General features: G+C 36.4%; 1 protein-coding gene across 2 annotated transcripts in view; it reads right to left on the bottom strand.

Moving 5' to 3' along the window:
- Positions 1-14,627, bottom strand: part of BABAM2 (BRISC and BRCA1 A complex member 2) — a 561,272-nt gene that overhangs the window by 273,769 nt on the left and 272,876 nt on the right. For both annotated transcript variants that reach the window (XM_051976228.1, XM_051976227.1), the window contains one exon: positions 13,485-13,594. In XM_051976228.1, coding sequence (XP_051832188.1) covers positions 13,485-13,594 — 110 coding nt within the window. The remainder of the gene's footprint in view (positions 1-13,484; positions 13,595-14,627) is intronic.

Here is a 14,627-nt window from a genome sequence, read left to right on the forward strand (position 1 = left end):
TCCAAAGATAAGTTTCCAAATAGTTTCAGAAAGCTGGGTATACCCTGATTTCATCCCTTCCACACAAAAAGAGAGATATTAAATAAGGATTAAGATCTAAGTTTTAAAGTTAGCTAAACCAAAGGAAAGAGCTCACCTTGTGGCTAAAGAGTAAACCTAGAATATGACCAATTATTGCAAAAAATATAAGCAGTTGGGATTTGGAGAAAAATATACATGGATCGGTGAAACTTACTTCTATTGGTCAAGAAGTAATTTAAAACAGTGATTCATAGTAGTAGCATTTGTTACTAGAGTAGCATTTGTTAAAATGAGTAAAACAATGTTCCACAAATTCTCCATATTCTTATTGCTCTAGAAATACAGAACTGGTGTCTAAATATTCTATTGTTTCTTCTATCCATTTTAATTTTTTCCCCTTCCATTTTCTTCCCTCAAATTTGTTATTTTCTTGAACACTTGGCCTTTTCTCTTCCTTTGTAGCTTTACAATAATTTTCATAAATCAAAAAATATTCATTAAGCAAATTTCTTATGAATCTCAGCTGATTCCTAATTTTCACTTTTTTCCTTTCTTCTTATTTCCTCTACCTTCCAACGAAGGAATTTAAACTTTGGGGGGAAATGTGTCTTGGTAACTATTATTAATTAGCACATTGGTTGTTTTCCATGGTTAAAATCACCTTGTATGTGTGTGATGGCATACATGATATAAAGGAAGACAGGCCAAAAAAAAAAAAAAAAATTAGCATTAATGTTGGAATCCTTACTAACTGCTAACTAATTAGAGTTGATCTAATCTTACAAGAAGATGTTTTGGGCAGAACCTGAAACAAGGTACTAAGTAGAACTAATTAATACAAGGCTTGTGTTCACACCTTTACTCATTGGAGTTCAATGAGTTCACACCTCCCTTGAAGCTCTTGGGGCCAGAGAGCACTATGGGAGAAAACCCACAATCCCTCTCTTAAAGGAGCATAAATAGAGCTTCAATGGGCCAGTCAAAGAAGTTCTTCAGAGTGAAGAAGCTACAAGTCGAGATTTCACCTGAATGACGTGAAGAGTGGAGCTGGCTGGAGGCTGAAGAAAGCAGAGGCAGAGGCTGAAGGACCAGACCTTTGGATTTGGCGACATTCGGAGGGAGCTCTTGGAACCAAGCAGAGAGATAGGCCTCTAAGCTAACCGGGTATATTGGAGATAATAAAAGATCTGAACTTTTATCACCTGGCTGCGTTTTGAGAAGAAAAAGCTCACCAACATTTTGGCACCCAACGTGGGGCTAACAGACCCCTCAGTGGATTTCAGTGGAAAAGTTACGATCCTGATTCAAGTGGAAAAGCCTTTGATCCTGATCCAGTGGAAAAGACTCTTCAACCCAGAAATTAGGGTGAGTGCAACAAAGAAATTTTTTTAGAAGAGTTAAAGTAGAATTTCACCTAAGATGGGACAGATATTTAGAAAACAGCCTGTTTCTGTTCAAGGAAAATGTTTAGAGAGCATTGTCAAAATTATGGAAAGTCAAGGTTTAATTATAATTTTGGAGCAGATCACTGAACTTTTAGAAATTGTTAAATACATATGTCCTTGGTTTTCTACAGAAAAGGAATTAGATTTAGATGAATGGAAATTAATTGGAGAAAAACTGGGTGAATGCTACAGATCTAATTCAAACTCAATGCTGTGGACATTAGAAAGAGAGGATCTTTTTTATAATAGAAATGGACCTGACTCAATTTCCAAAGACATAATTAATACATATAGTGTAATACAATTGGCTATAAGAAGTTATTTAAGTGATAGAATGAAGAAAAGGAAAGTACAGGAGGAAGAAGTGCCAACTTTACTAGGTGAAAAGGAGGACGAATCAGATGAGAATGGAGTTAATTACAATTCTGAGTATGATACTTCACAGCAGGAGGAATTAGGTGATTCCACATCTCATTACCCTCCCCCCGCAATTAACCCTTCATGGGTGGAATAAGGGGGAGGGAGAGAGACAGAAACACAGTCAGCTTCTCCTGTAAAGCAGAATTTGACAAGATTAGAAAAAGCATTAATTAAAGCAAAAAATGAAGGAGAAGATATATCTGATTTTATAAATGCATATCCTGTGATTGAAGAGCTCAACTCCTCAGGTCAAAAAAAGAGAAAATACACTCCTTTTAATTTGGGAAAAATTAAAGATTTGAAAAAGGGTTGCACTCTTTATGGGGCTACATCATCTTATGTGAAGATGTTACTGGATAATTTGTCTTATGAAATCTTAACCCCAAATGACTGGAAATCCATCGCTAAAACATGTCTTGAACCAGGACAAAATTTATTGTGGCTTTCAGAGTTTCATGAATTATGTAGGATTCAAGCCCAACACAATAGGCAAACAGGATAAATCACTTTTGACCAACTAGCTGGTCAAAGTCAGTATGCAGAGAGTTCAGAACAGATTTATTATCCCATAACAGTATATGAGCAAATTTCTAAGGCTGCAATAAAAGCTTGGAATTCCCTCCCTGGACAGAAAGATGGAAATAATGCTTTCACAAAAATAGAGCAAGGTCCCAATGAACCTTTTGCAGATTTTGTGGGACGTTTACAAACAGCTGTAATAAGAACCATTGGAGATAATGCAGCAACAGAAATAATGACTAGACATTTGGCTAAGGAAAATGCCAATGAGGTTTGCAAAAGAATTATATGGGGGCTAAACAAAGATGCTCCTTTAGAGGAGATCATAAGACACTGTGCCACAGTGGACACAAATGCTTATTATACCCAAACTATGATGAACATGGGAAGACAGGGTCCTTCTTGGCAAAGGAATTCTAGAGAAACTCGTCAATGTTTTCAATGTGGAAAAATTGGACATCTAAGAGCCCAATGTAGATACAGAGATACAATGAGAAGACAGGGTGAGAGAAAACCCAAAACCCCATGTCCAAAATGTAACCAAGGCTTTCACTGGGCCTCTAAATGTATATTGACCCAGAGGAAGGAGAGGCAAGGCCCAGCTCCAAAGTATCAATCAAAGGACAGGTGGGGCATGATAGCAGCTGAGGTTACACCCAGAGAGCCTTTAGAAATTCAGAACTCTGATGTCATCAACCAACAGAAAAGCAATCAGGATTACAGTTGGGAAGAATACAGGCCTTTTAAGACAACAAGGCAATATCCAGTGCAAACAGCTCCAATGTAATTACCAGATGATGAGGAGAAATCCCAAATTTGGTAAATAGAAGGAAATTAGATTAACTGCTTGGGGAAGAGGATCTGCTTATATTTCCACAGATGGAGAAAGAATCAAATGGCTGACAAGGAGACTGTTAAAAAGACTTTAAAATCTTCAGGAATCATTGGATTTCCTAACACAAGATGAAACTGTTTTAGTTCTTGAAAAACCAGCAAGAATTATTGGGTTCCCTGAGATGAAAAATTGTTGATGAGACCTTTTGCAGTACTTCAGAGCTTACAAGAATTATTAGAGAATTATGCCCCAAAAATTATCAAATTGTGCATACCCTTTGATCCAGCAGTGTTTCTATTGGGCTTATATCCCAAAGAAATACTAAAGAAGGGAAAGGGACCTGTATGTGCCAAAATGTTTGTAGCAGCCCTGTTTGTAGTGGCCAGAAACTGGAAAATGAATGGATGCCCATCAATTGGAGAATGGCTGGGTAAATTGTGGTATATGAATGTTATGGAATATTATTGTTCTGTAAGAAATGACCAGCAGGATGAATACAGAGAGGACTGGCGAGACTTACATGAACTGATGCTAAGTGAAATGAGCAGAACCAGGAGATCATTATACACTTTGACAGCGATATTGTATGAGGATGTATTCTGATGGAAGTGGATTTCTTTGACAAAGAGACCTGAGTTTCAATTGATAAATGACGGACAAAAGCACCTACACCCAAAGAAAGAACACTGGGAAACGAATGTGAACTATCTGCATTTTTGTTTTTCTTCCGGGTTATTTATACCTTCTGAATCCAATTCTCCCTATGCAACAAGAAAACTGTTCGGTTCTGCAAACATATATTGTATCTAGGATATACTGCAACATATCCAACATATAAAGGACTGCTTGCCATCTAGGGGAGGGGGTGGAGGGAGGGAGGGGAAACAAAAAATCGGAACAGAAATGAGTGTCAATGTAAAGTAATTATTAAATAAAAATTTAAAAAAAAAAGAATTATTAGATTCCTGGCACATGAACTAATGGACAATGGATTGCTTATGGACTATTTCTAGGACTTATGGACATGTGTAAATCTTCAGGTTGATTCATGTAGTTACATTACTACTAGCCTGTGTTATATTGCTATGTGCTTATGTAAATTATGTATAATGCCTCCCATATTGATGGATTTATGTGTACCCCTTCAGAAACCCACTAATCTGATTTGATTTCCTATTTCCTTTGGTGTTTTCATCTCCCTGAGATGTCAGGGAAGGCGTGATCACCTTTTAGGTGGGGTTCTCACCTCCTTGAGAAATCAGGGAGGTCATGACCATCCTATGTTCCAAAACAAAAGAAAGGGGAGATGTTGGAATCCTTACTAACTGCTAACTAATTAGAGTTGATCTAATCTTACAAGAAGATGTTTTGGGCAGAACCTGAAACAAGGTACTAAGTAGAACTAATTAATACAAGGCTTGTGTTCACACCTTTACTCATTGGAGTTCAATGAGTTCACACCTCCCTTGAAGCTCTTTGGGCCAGAGAGCACTATGGGAGAAAACCCACAATCCCTCTCTTGAAGGAGCAAAAATAGAGCTTCAATGGGCCAGTCAAAGAAGTTCTTCAGAGTGAAGAAGCTACAAGTCGAGATTTCACTGGCATGACATGAAGAGTGGAGCTGGCTGGAGGCTGAAGAAAGCAGAGGCAGAGGCTGAAGGACCAGACCTTTGGATTTGGCAACATTCGGAGAGAGCTCTTGGAACCAAGCAGAGAGATAGGCCTCTAAGCTAACCGGGCTATATTGGAGATAATAAAAGATCTGAACTTTTATCACCTGGCTGCGTTTTGAGAAGAAAAAGCTCACCACGCATTAATACTCTGGCCATATCAGAAATAGGTATCACAGGCATAAACAGTATTAGTTAATGATCATTTTTGTGATCATTTGAAATATTTAGTACTTATTTCCAAAGCTGTTTTATAACACAACAAATATTGGCCTGATGAAAGATGCCACCTGGATTGCTTCAGGGCATAAATCTTTTTATCCTTGGGATGGGTACAATATAGGATAGAATCACATAGCTGGTTTTCTTCAGGCCACTCCCTATCAAGGCAGCTCAATCAAGAAATGGAAGCCTACATTTCTGTAGAGAAAAGACTGGATAGTCTCTAGTGATCATTTAACCTTTGGATTCAATGCAGAAATTGCCAAGTCTGAGAGGAAGGGCAGGGCAGGGAATGCTTAGTGCCACCTTTGGTCATGTAACTATCAATTAAAGCTTTTCTGCTAAGTGGAAAATTTAAGTACTGTAGAATTTAATTGCTTTCTTCCCTCTTAATATGGAAGGAAGGAAGGAAGAGAAAGAGGAGAGGGAGGGAGGGAAGGAAGGAAGGAAAGAAGGACAGAGGGAAGGAGAAAGAGAGAGAGAAGCTCTGTTTGCAGAATTCATCAATGGTAATTTTTTTTCTTTTAAAATCAAATAATGTCTTCATTCTGTAATGAGATTGACTGATTTTCGTTAGTGGGAAAACAAATATATGTCTGAAATATAAATGTTTTCCTGTGCATTGAGTACATGAGCTCCTTCTTGGATGAGGCTTTCTCTATTGAACTTTATACCCTCATTTGCATCTAAAATAATTTTATACTCTCATCTGCATCTAAAATATGTAATGGGCTACAGAGACACATTAAGAACTACTACGTTGTCCTGGGCAAAAAGAGAAGGCTTCAGGAATATAAAAACATTTCAGTCTCAAAGAATCACAAAATACACAGGGACTTCCTGCCCACATTTTCTGCCAGATGTTCAATTTAAAGGGATTGACCCAGTTGAGGAGAATTTAGTCTCCACAGTCAGTGCAAGTCTTTTGGAAAGAGCAGATTTTTCTCCTTTTTCATATGGGAAGGTAGGGAACTAGAAAGACCTTCTTCCACCTTCCCAGATTGGTATATATAACATGGTTATGGGAGAACTAAAGAAGGGAAATAAGATTAGGGCAGAGAGATGATGATCAGAGAGATAATTTGAGAGTCTCAAAGAAAAAAGCATAAAGATATAGAGGATAGAAGAGGGTGGACAGGGAAACAAAGTGCATACAAGTTTTCATTGTGTTAGTTTTTTTTTTTTTTTTGGTTTGTTTTTAAAACAAAGATTCATAAAGGCAACTTTATCATTAAAGGTCTATTATTGTTAAGATAGAGATAACAATTTAATTTTTTTTTAAGTCTAGATGGGAAAATAGTAGTGATAGGGGCGGAGCCAAGATGGCGGAGCAGGCACACGTGACTTTCTAAGCTCCTCTCATTCCCCTCATAACCAACTATTAAATTCAGCCTCAAAAATAGCTTTCCCTGCTTAAATTCATGAAGATTAGAAGCACACAATTTACCAGCAGAAGATGATCTGGAAGCTCGCCAGGAAAGGTTTGTCCTGAGGGGCCAGGAACAGACTAGCACAGGCAGCAAGAGACTAGCGTCCTGAGCAGACCAGGGGCGGGGGTGATCTCTGTGGCTAGAGAAGTTATAGAGACGACTCTGCTATAGACTAACTGCTCTGCCTTGACTACAAAGCAGTAAAATGGCAGAGAAATTAAAGCCTAAAACAGAGGGTCCTCTAAAAAACGCCAGAACCTAAGGAGATCTGGCTGTAACCCCTCAAACCCGGAAGTGACTCAGGCAGACTTTACCATAGCCCTGTGGCCACATCCGGCACTTCGGGGCTTTTGTGGGGGCAGTTACTAATCTGCAGGGCAAGGGGACACAGCCTGGGCAGCCTCTAATCGGCACAGTGGGGGGCTCAACCTGGGGCAATAGAACCCCCCAGCTGACTGAGCTTCTTGAGCAGATACTTCCTGTCCCTGCAAATCCATTCACTGCACAGCTGCTAATACCCACAGCTCCAGGGCAGGGTTTGGCTTGGGGCAGTGAAACTCTCACTGCTAAGTGTCTAGCCCCAGGGCAGTCGTTATCTCACACAGCTAAGGTTCTTTGAAAGGCACTTTCCCATCCTGGCCCTGCAGGCCTGAGTTACAGCCGGGTGGGGAACTCTTTCCCAGAGCACTCCAGTACCTTGCTGCTTTTTGTAGCCGGATGGCAGGACAGCTACCCTTCCATACACTTTTCACTGCTCTGCAGAGGAAGCTGGTAACCTCCTGGCTCTGAAGGCAGACCTTACAGGCTTTAACAAAATGAGTAAAAATATCAAGAGAACGATTGATAGCTTCTACACAGAAAGAGAACAGCTTTTCAACCCTGAAGAGACTAATAGCAGACAGTCTCCAGACGATTGTTGGTCTCCAATACAAAAGGCTCTCCTAGAAGAGACTATTAAAAACCTTAAAAGAGAGCTAGAAGAGAAATGGGGAAAGACACATAACTCACTAAAAGAAAAATTTGAATGTGAATTTGAAAAGGTAAAAAACAAGAGTTTGCGAATTGGAAAAAGAAAATGACTCACAAAAAAAAAAAAAAAATTAGTGAAATGGAAAAAAATTCCATAGAGCAAAGCAACTCAATTGGACATATAGAAAAAGAAGTAAAAAAAGCTAATGAAGAAAATAACTCACTAAAAATTAGAACTGAACAAATAGAAATGACTGATTCATTGAGACATCAAGAATCAGTCAAGCAAAACCAAAAAAATGAAAGATTGGAAAAAAATGTCAAATATTTACTTGGAAAAACAACAGACCTGGAAAATAGATCTAGGAGAGATAACCTGAGGATCATCGGACTACCAGAAAATTATGATGAAAAAAAAAAGCCTAGATACTATTTTACAGGAAATCATCAAAGCGAACTGCCCAGAAGTAATAGAACCGGAAGGGAAAATAGGCGTTGAAAGAATTCATCGAACACCTTCTGAAAAAGACCCTAAAATAAAGACTCCAAGGAATATTGTGGCCAAACTTCAGAATTTCCAGACTAAAGAAAAAATTTTACAAGCAGCCAGGAAAAAAACAGTTCAAATACCGAGATGCAACAATAAGGGTCATGCAAGATCTGGCTGCCTCAACATTAAAGGATCGAAGGGCCTGGAATCAGATATTCCGAAAGGCAAAAGAACTTGGAATGCAGCCAAGAATAAACTATCCAGCTGAGCTGAGTATTTTTTTCCACGGAAGAAGATGGACATTTAATGAAATAGAAGAATTCCATCTGTTTCTAAGGAAAAAACCAGACTTAAACAAAAAATTTGATCTTCAACAACAGGAATCAAGAGAAGTAGAAAAAGGTAAAAGGAACTCTTGAGAACTGTATTTCTGTTGTGAATATACATAAAAACCATATGTATAATTTGATTTTACCGATATAACATAAAAAAGGGAAGTAGAAATGGAAAGGGGATAGCGTCAGAAAAAGGGAAGAAAGGAGATAAAAAGAGGGAAACTACATGCGACAAAGGAAACCTATCATATATGAGGGAACTTAGAGAGGGGGAGGAACATTGTGTGAATCCTATTCTCATCAGAGTTGGTTCAAAGAGGAAACAACTGACATATTTGTTTTACACAGATTCTTCTCTCACTTCATTAAAAAGTAGGAGAGGAAAAGGGAGAAGGAAAAAGAGTAATAAGGGAAGGGTACAAGAAAGGGGAAGGGATTCAAAGGGAGGAGGAAGGGATACTAAAGAGGGAGAGCTGTGCGATGTTAGTGGGACCAATAGGGAAGAAGGGAAGGAGGGCAAGAAAAAGAAAAGTATAATCTGGGGATACTAGAATGGCAGAAAATGCAGAATTGGTTATTTTAACCGCAAATGTGAATGGGATGAACTCTCCCATAAAGAGGAGGCGGATAGCAGACTGGATCAAAAGTCAGAATCCTACAATCTGTTGTTTACAGGAAACACATTTAAAACAGGGAGATGCATATAGACTAAAGGTAAAAGGCTGGAGCAGAATCTATTATGCTTCAGGTGAAGTCAAAAAAGCAGGGGTAGCCATCCTTATCTCAAATCAAGCAACAGCAAAGATTGATCTAATTAAAAGAGATAAGGAAGGAAACTATATCTTGCTTAAGGGTACTATAGACAATGAAGCAATATCAGTATTAAACATATAAGCACCAAGTGGTATAGCATCGAACTTCCTTAAAGAGAAGCTAAGAGAGTTGCAAGAAGAAATAGACAGCAAAACTATAATAGTGGGAGATCTCAATCTTGCACTCTCAGATTTAGATAAATCAAATCACAAAACAAATAAGAAAGAAATTAAAGAAGTAAATAGAATATTAGAAAAATTAGGTATGATAGATCTCTGGAGAAAACTGAATGGTGACAGAAAGGAGTATACTTTCTTCTCAGCAGTTCATGGAACCTACACAAAAATTGACCATATATTAGGACATAAAGACCTCAAAATTAAATGCAGGAAGGCAGAAATAGTAAATGGTTTCTTTTCAGATCACAATGCAATAAAAACTACATTGAACAAAAAGTTAGGTGTAAATAGACCAAAAAGTAATTGGAAACTAAATAATCTCATCTTAAAGAATGAGTGGGTGAAACAGCAAATTATAGACACAATTAATAATTTCACTCAAGATAATGACAACAATGAGACATCATACCAAAATTTATGGGATGCAGCCAAAGCAGTAATAAGGGGAAATTTTATATCCTTAGAGGCTTACTTGAATAAAATAGAAAAAGAGAAGATCAATTAATTGAGCTGGAACTTAAAAAGTGAGAAAAAGACCAAATTAAAAACCCCCAATCAATTACTAAACTTGAAATTCTAAAATTAAAAGGAGAAATTAATAATATAGAAAGTAAAAAGACTATTGAACTAATAAATAAAACTAAGAGTTGGTTTTATGAAAAAACCAATAAAATTGATAAACCTTTGGTAAATCTGATTAGAAAAAGGAGAGAGGGAAATCAAATTGGCAGTCTTAAAAATGAAAAAAGGAGAACTTACCACTGATGAAGAGGAAATTAAAGAAATAATAAGGGGTTACTCTGCCCAACTTTATGCCAATAAATTTGATAACCTAAGTGAAATGCATGACTACCTCCAAAAATATAGGCTTCCCAGATTATCAGAGGAGGAAGTAAATTGCTTAAATAGTCCCATTTCAGAAAAAGAAATAGAACAAGCTATTAATCAACTCCCTAAAAAAAAATCCCCGGGACCAGATGGATTTACATGTGAATTCTACCAAACATTCAAAGAACAATTAGCCCCAATACTTTATAAACTATTTGAAAAAATAGGGAATGAAGGAGTCCTACCAAACTTCTTTTATGACACAGACATGGTACTGATACCTAAACCAGGTAGGTTGAAAACAGAGAAAGAAAATTATAGACCAATCTCCCTAATGAATATTGATGCTAAAATCTTAAATAAGATATTAGTAAAAAAGACTACAGAAAATCATCCCCAGGATAATACATCATGATCAAGTAGGATTTATACCAGGAATGCAGGGCTGGTTCAATATTAGGAAAACTATCAATACAATTGGCCATATTAATAATCAAATTAACAAAAACCATATGATCATCTCAATAGATGCAGAAAAAGCATTTGATAAAATCCAACATCCATTCCTATTAAAAACTCTTGAGAAAATAGGAATAAATGGACTTTTCCTTAAAATAATCAGTAGCATCTATTTAAAACCAGCAGTAAGCATTATATGTAATGGGGACAAGCTACAACCATTCCCAATAAGATCAGGAGTAAAACAAGGTTGCCCACTATCACCGTTACTATTTAATATTGTATTAGAAATGCTAGCTTTGGCAATAAGAGTTGAGAAAGAGATTAAAGGAATAAGAAAAGGGAATGAGGAAACCAAATTATCACTCTTTGCTGATGATATGATGGTATACTTAGAAAACCCCAGAGATTCTACCAAAAAGTTATTAGAAACAATCTACACCTTCAGCAAAGTTGCAGGATATAAAATAAACACACATAAGTCATTAGCATTCTTATATATCACTAACAAAACCCAACAGTTAGAGTTACAAAAAGAAATTCCATTTAAAGTAACTACTGATTGTATAAAATATTTAGGAATCTATCTGCCAAGGGAAAATCAGAAACTTTATGAGCAAAACTATAAAACACTTTCCACACAAATTAAGTCTGATCTAACCAACTGGAAAAATATTAAATGCTCTTGGATTGAGCAAGCAAATATAATAAAGATGACAGTACTACCTAAACTAATCTATTTATTTAGCACTATACCAATCAGACTCCCAAAAAACTATTTTGATGACCTAGAAAAAATAACAACAAAGTTCATATGAAAAAACAAAAGGTCAAGAATTTCAAGGGAATTAATGAAAAAAAATCAAATGAAGGTGGCCTAGCTGTACCAGATCTAAAATTATATTATAAAGCAGCAGTTACCAAAACCATCTGGTATTGGCTAAGAAATAGACTAGTTGATCAATGGAATAGGTTAGATTCAAAGGACAAAACAGCCAATAACTTTAATAATCTAGTGTTTAACAAACCCAAAGACACCAGTTTCTGGGATAAGAATAAACAAAGATGTCAAATTAAAAAAAAAAGAAATGGGAAGACTGTGTTTAATTCTGAGTGCTACATATGTTAGAAAAATTATTGATAAAATGGAGAATGTCAAGTAGTCAATCAGGTCATAATGAGTATGAGGACAAGTAAGGACAATTAGATGGCACAATGGATAGAGTGCCAGATGTAAAATCAGGAAAACTTATCTTTCTGAGTTCAAAAATGACCTTAGACACTTATTAGCTATGTGACCCTGGGTAAATCATTTAACCCTGTTTGCCTCAGTTTCTTCATCTGTAAAATGAGATGGAGAAGGAAATGACAAACCATTCCAGTATCTGTATTGGAAACCCCCAAATGGAGCCCCAAAGAGTTGAATACAATTGAAAAATGACTGTAGCAGCAACATACAAGTAATAAATGATACCTTTATTCAAGTACCTAAAAGGCTATCACAGGGAAGAAGTATTAGATTTGTTCTCCAGAGGACAGAAAGATGAACCATAGATAAAAAGCACATTTAAAGGTCAACAATGAGCTTAAAAACTAATTAACAATAAGTTCTTCATGCAAAAGTGAACTGTTTGAAGAGGAAGTAGATTCTCTGGAAGTTTCCAAATATATGCTGGACTATCATTTACTGAGAATGTAATAGAAATTATTGATCAAGTATGAACTTGATAAGATGATCTCCAAGTTCCCTCTCAACTAATATTTTGTGATTCCATAATTTATGATTCAGTGTTTTTTCTGCTACACTAAGATGTATAAGTTTAAGGTGCTCTAATACTGATTTATTATGTAGAAAAGCAGCATGATGTTGTTCAGTCATTTTTCAGGTCTGTACCACTTTGCATGATTTCATTTGACGTCCTTGGCAAAAATACTGTAGTGCTTTGCCATTTCTTCCTCCATCACATTTTACAGATGATGAAAAACTGAGGCAAATAAGGTTAAGTAATTTGTTAAAGTCCATAACTAGTGTCTGGGTTGGATTTGAACTCAGGAAGACAAATCTTTCTCTATCTATTGTGCCACCTAGCTGTTCAGCATAATGAATGAGAACTTGGTGAAGGTTTAAACTCCACAGAGTTAATATTAAAAAAAATTTTTTAGAGAAATCAAACTGAAACCTAAGAAATGAAACCCAAAGGTTATGCTGATGTGGAACAAAAAAATAAAACTTATAGAAGAAAGCCATCTATTAGTAGATCCAGAAGGGGTGCATACATATTGAAATAAGATGAACGCCAAGGGGAAATGTAATTAGGGATGAATTAGAAGGTTCAGATAGACTGCAACCTCTGTAGTACCCAGTCAATAGGGAAAATAGAGAGAGACTTGCATTTCAAGACAGTGCTTTTGTCCTTTAAAAGTGTGCCCTATAGCTTAGACACCAACTCTTGTGAGAACATAAAATCTTTCCTGGAGTTATTGACAAGTCAGTGGAATCCTTGGTAAGATGTTTATTTCTTACAATGTTAACCTACTACATTAATTTCTGTATTACATCACTCCTTTTCTATAAAGGCACTATGTCTCTTTCAAATTATCCAACTAAAGGCATTATTCCTGGTCTCAAATTGTCCAACTATAATATTCACCAAACTATCACTGTAATTTTGAACTCTCTCTACTCCAAACTCCCAATACCGTTCATTTTCAAGCAAATAAGCATCAATTATAGAGAAAGGATAATTTAAATAGTTCATTTAAATCAATACAAGTAAAAAAGAGTTCAATAATGCTACCTTCAGGACAACAATAAGAAGGAGTTAACAATCAAGTGCACTGGTACTTACTGTTCAATGCGTGGTGACAAGTATAATTTTGGGAACACCTGAGTAGCTTCTGTATCCTCGAAACTGACTGAGAGAAGAGCCACATCTTCTCCAGGATCTTCATTTGCATCCTGAAATAAAAAGAAATAAAATAGCATTTGACAGTTTCTCTTATAAGATCTAACTGCTGATAATCTTACAGCATATTTTACCTAGATAAGGTCATTTGACATAAACTTCTTTCTTTCCATCTAAACATAATCTTGTCTGAGCTACTATCTTTTCATCCTTTTCTCCAGTGACATAAGAGAGACCTTCTCCCCTTTCTAAAATTAACCCTTTATCCATTCAGTTCAATAAGCATTTATTCATGCTCTTTATCCTTTCTTTTCCCTCCCTGTAAAAACCTACTCAAATTGTTTTCCTAACACTTTTAATTCAACATTATATTTATGAAGTGGCTACTCTGTGCCATCCACTAAAAATACAAATATGAAAAATGATGCAATCTCTGCTTATGCTCAAGGATATCTGCATCTACTAGAGGGAAGAATTAAGCAAAGTTAAGCAAATTCCAGGCATTTTCCCTAGCTGTTCATACCTAGAATACTCACTGTTCCTTCTCTCTGTCTCCAGGCTTCCCAGACTTCCTTCAAATCCCAGCCTAAATCCTACCATTTATACAAAGACTTTTTTATCCTTTTATTTCTGTTGTTTTCCCTTCATTGATTATTTCCAAATTATCTAGTACCCAAGTTGTTTTTACCTAGTTGTTGTTGTCTCCAATAGACAAGGTATGAAGGCAGGGACTGTCTTTTGCCTTTTTTTGATATCCCCAGAACTTATCATAATGCCTGGCACAGAAGAGATACTCAATAAATGTTTACTAAATACAATACAAAGTAGCTCTGGATTGGAATATAAATGATAATAAGGACTTGAATTAAAACAGTAAAACATTAATGTTGTAAAATGAATTCTTATCATAGTGATCCTCAAAGGCCAGGTGATATGTATGGATTTTATCTTATAAAGGACTCCCTTGAATCTTGGCTTCTTTACTCTCTCCTTAACCTCTCTACCTGCTACTTATTAAAAGTTCTTGCATTTTTTTTAAAGGCAAACTAATCAAATTTACCCAACACCTTGCTACTTCTTCTAACA

This window comes from Antechinus flavipes, chromosome 2, assembly GCF_016432865.1.
Source record: "Antechinus flavipes isolate AdamAnt ecotype Samford, QLD, Australia chromosome 2, AdamAnt_v2, whole genome shotgun sequence".
Taxonomy (NCBI): Eukaryota; Metazoa; Chordata; class Mammalia; order Dasyuromorphia; family Dasyuridae; genus Antechinus; species Antechinus flavipes.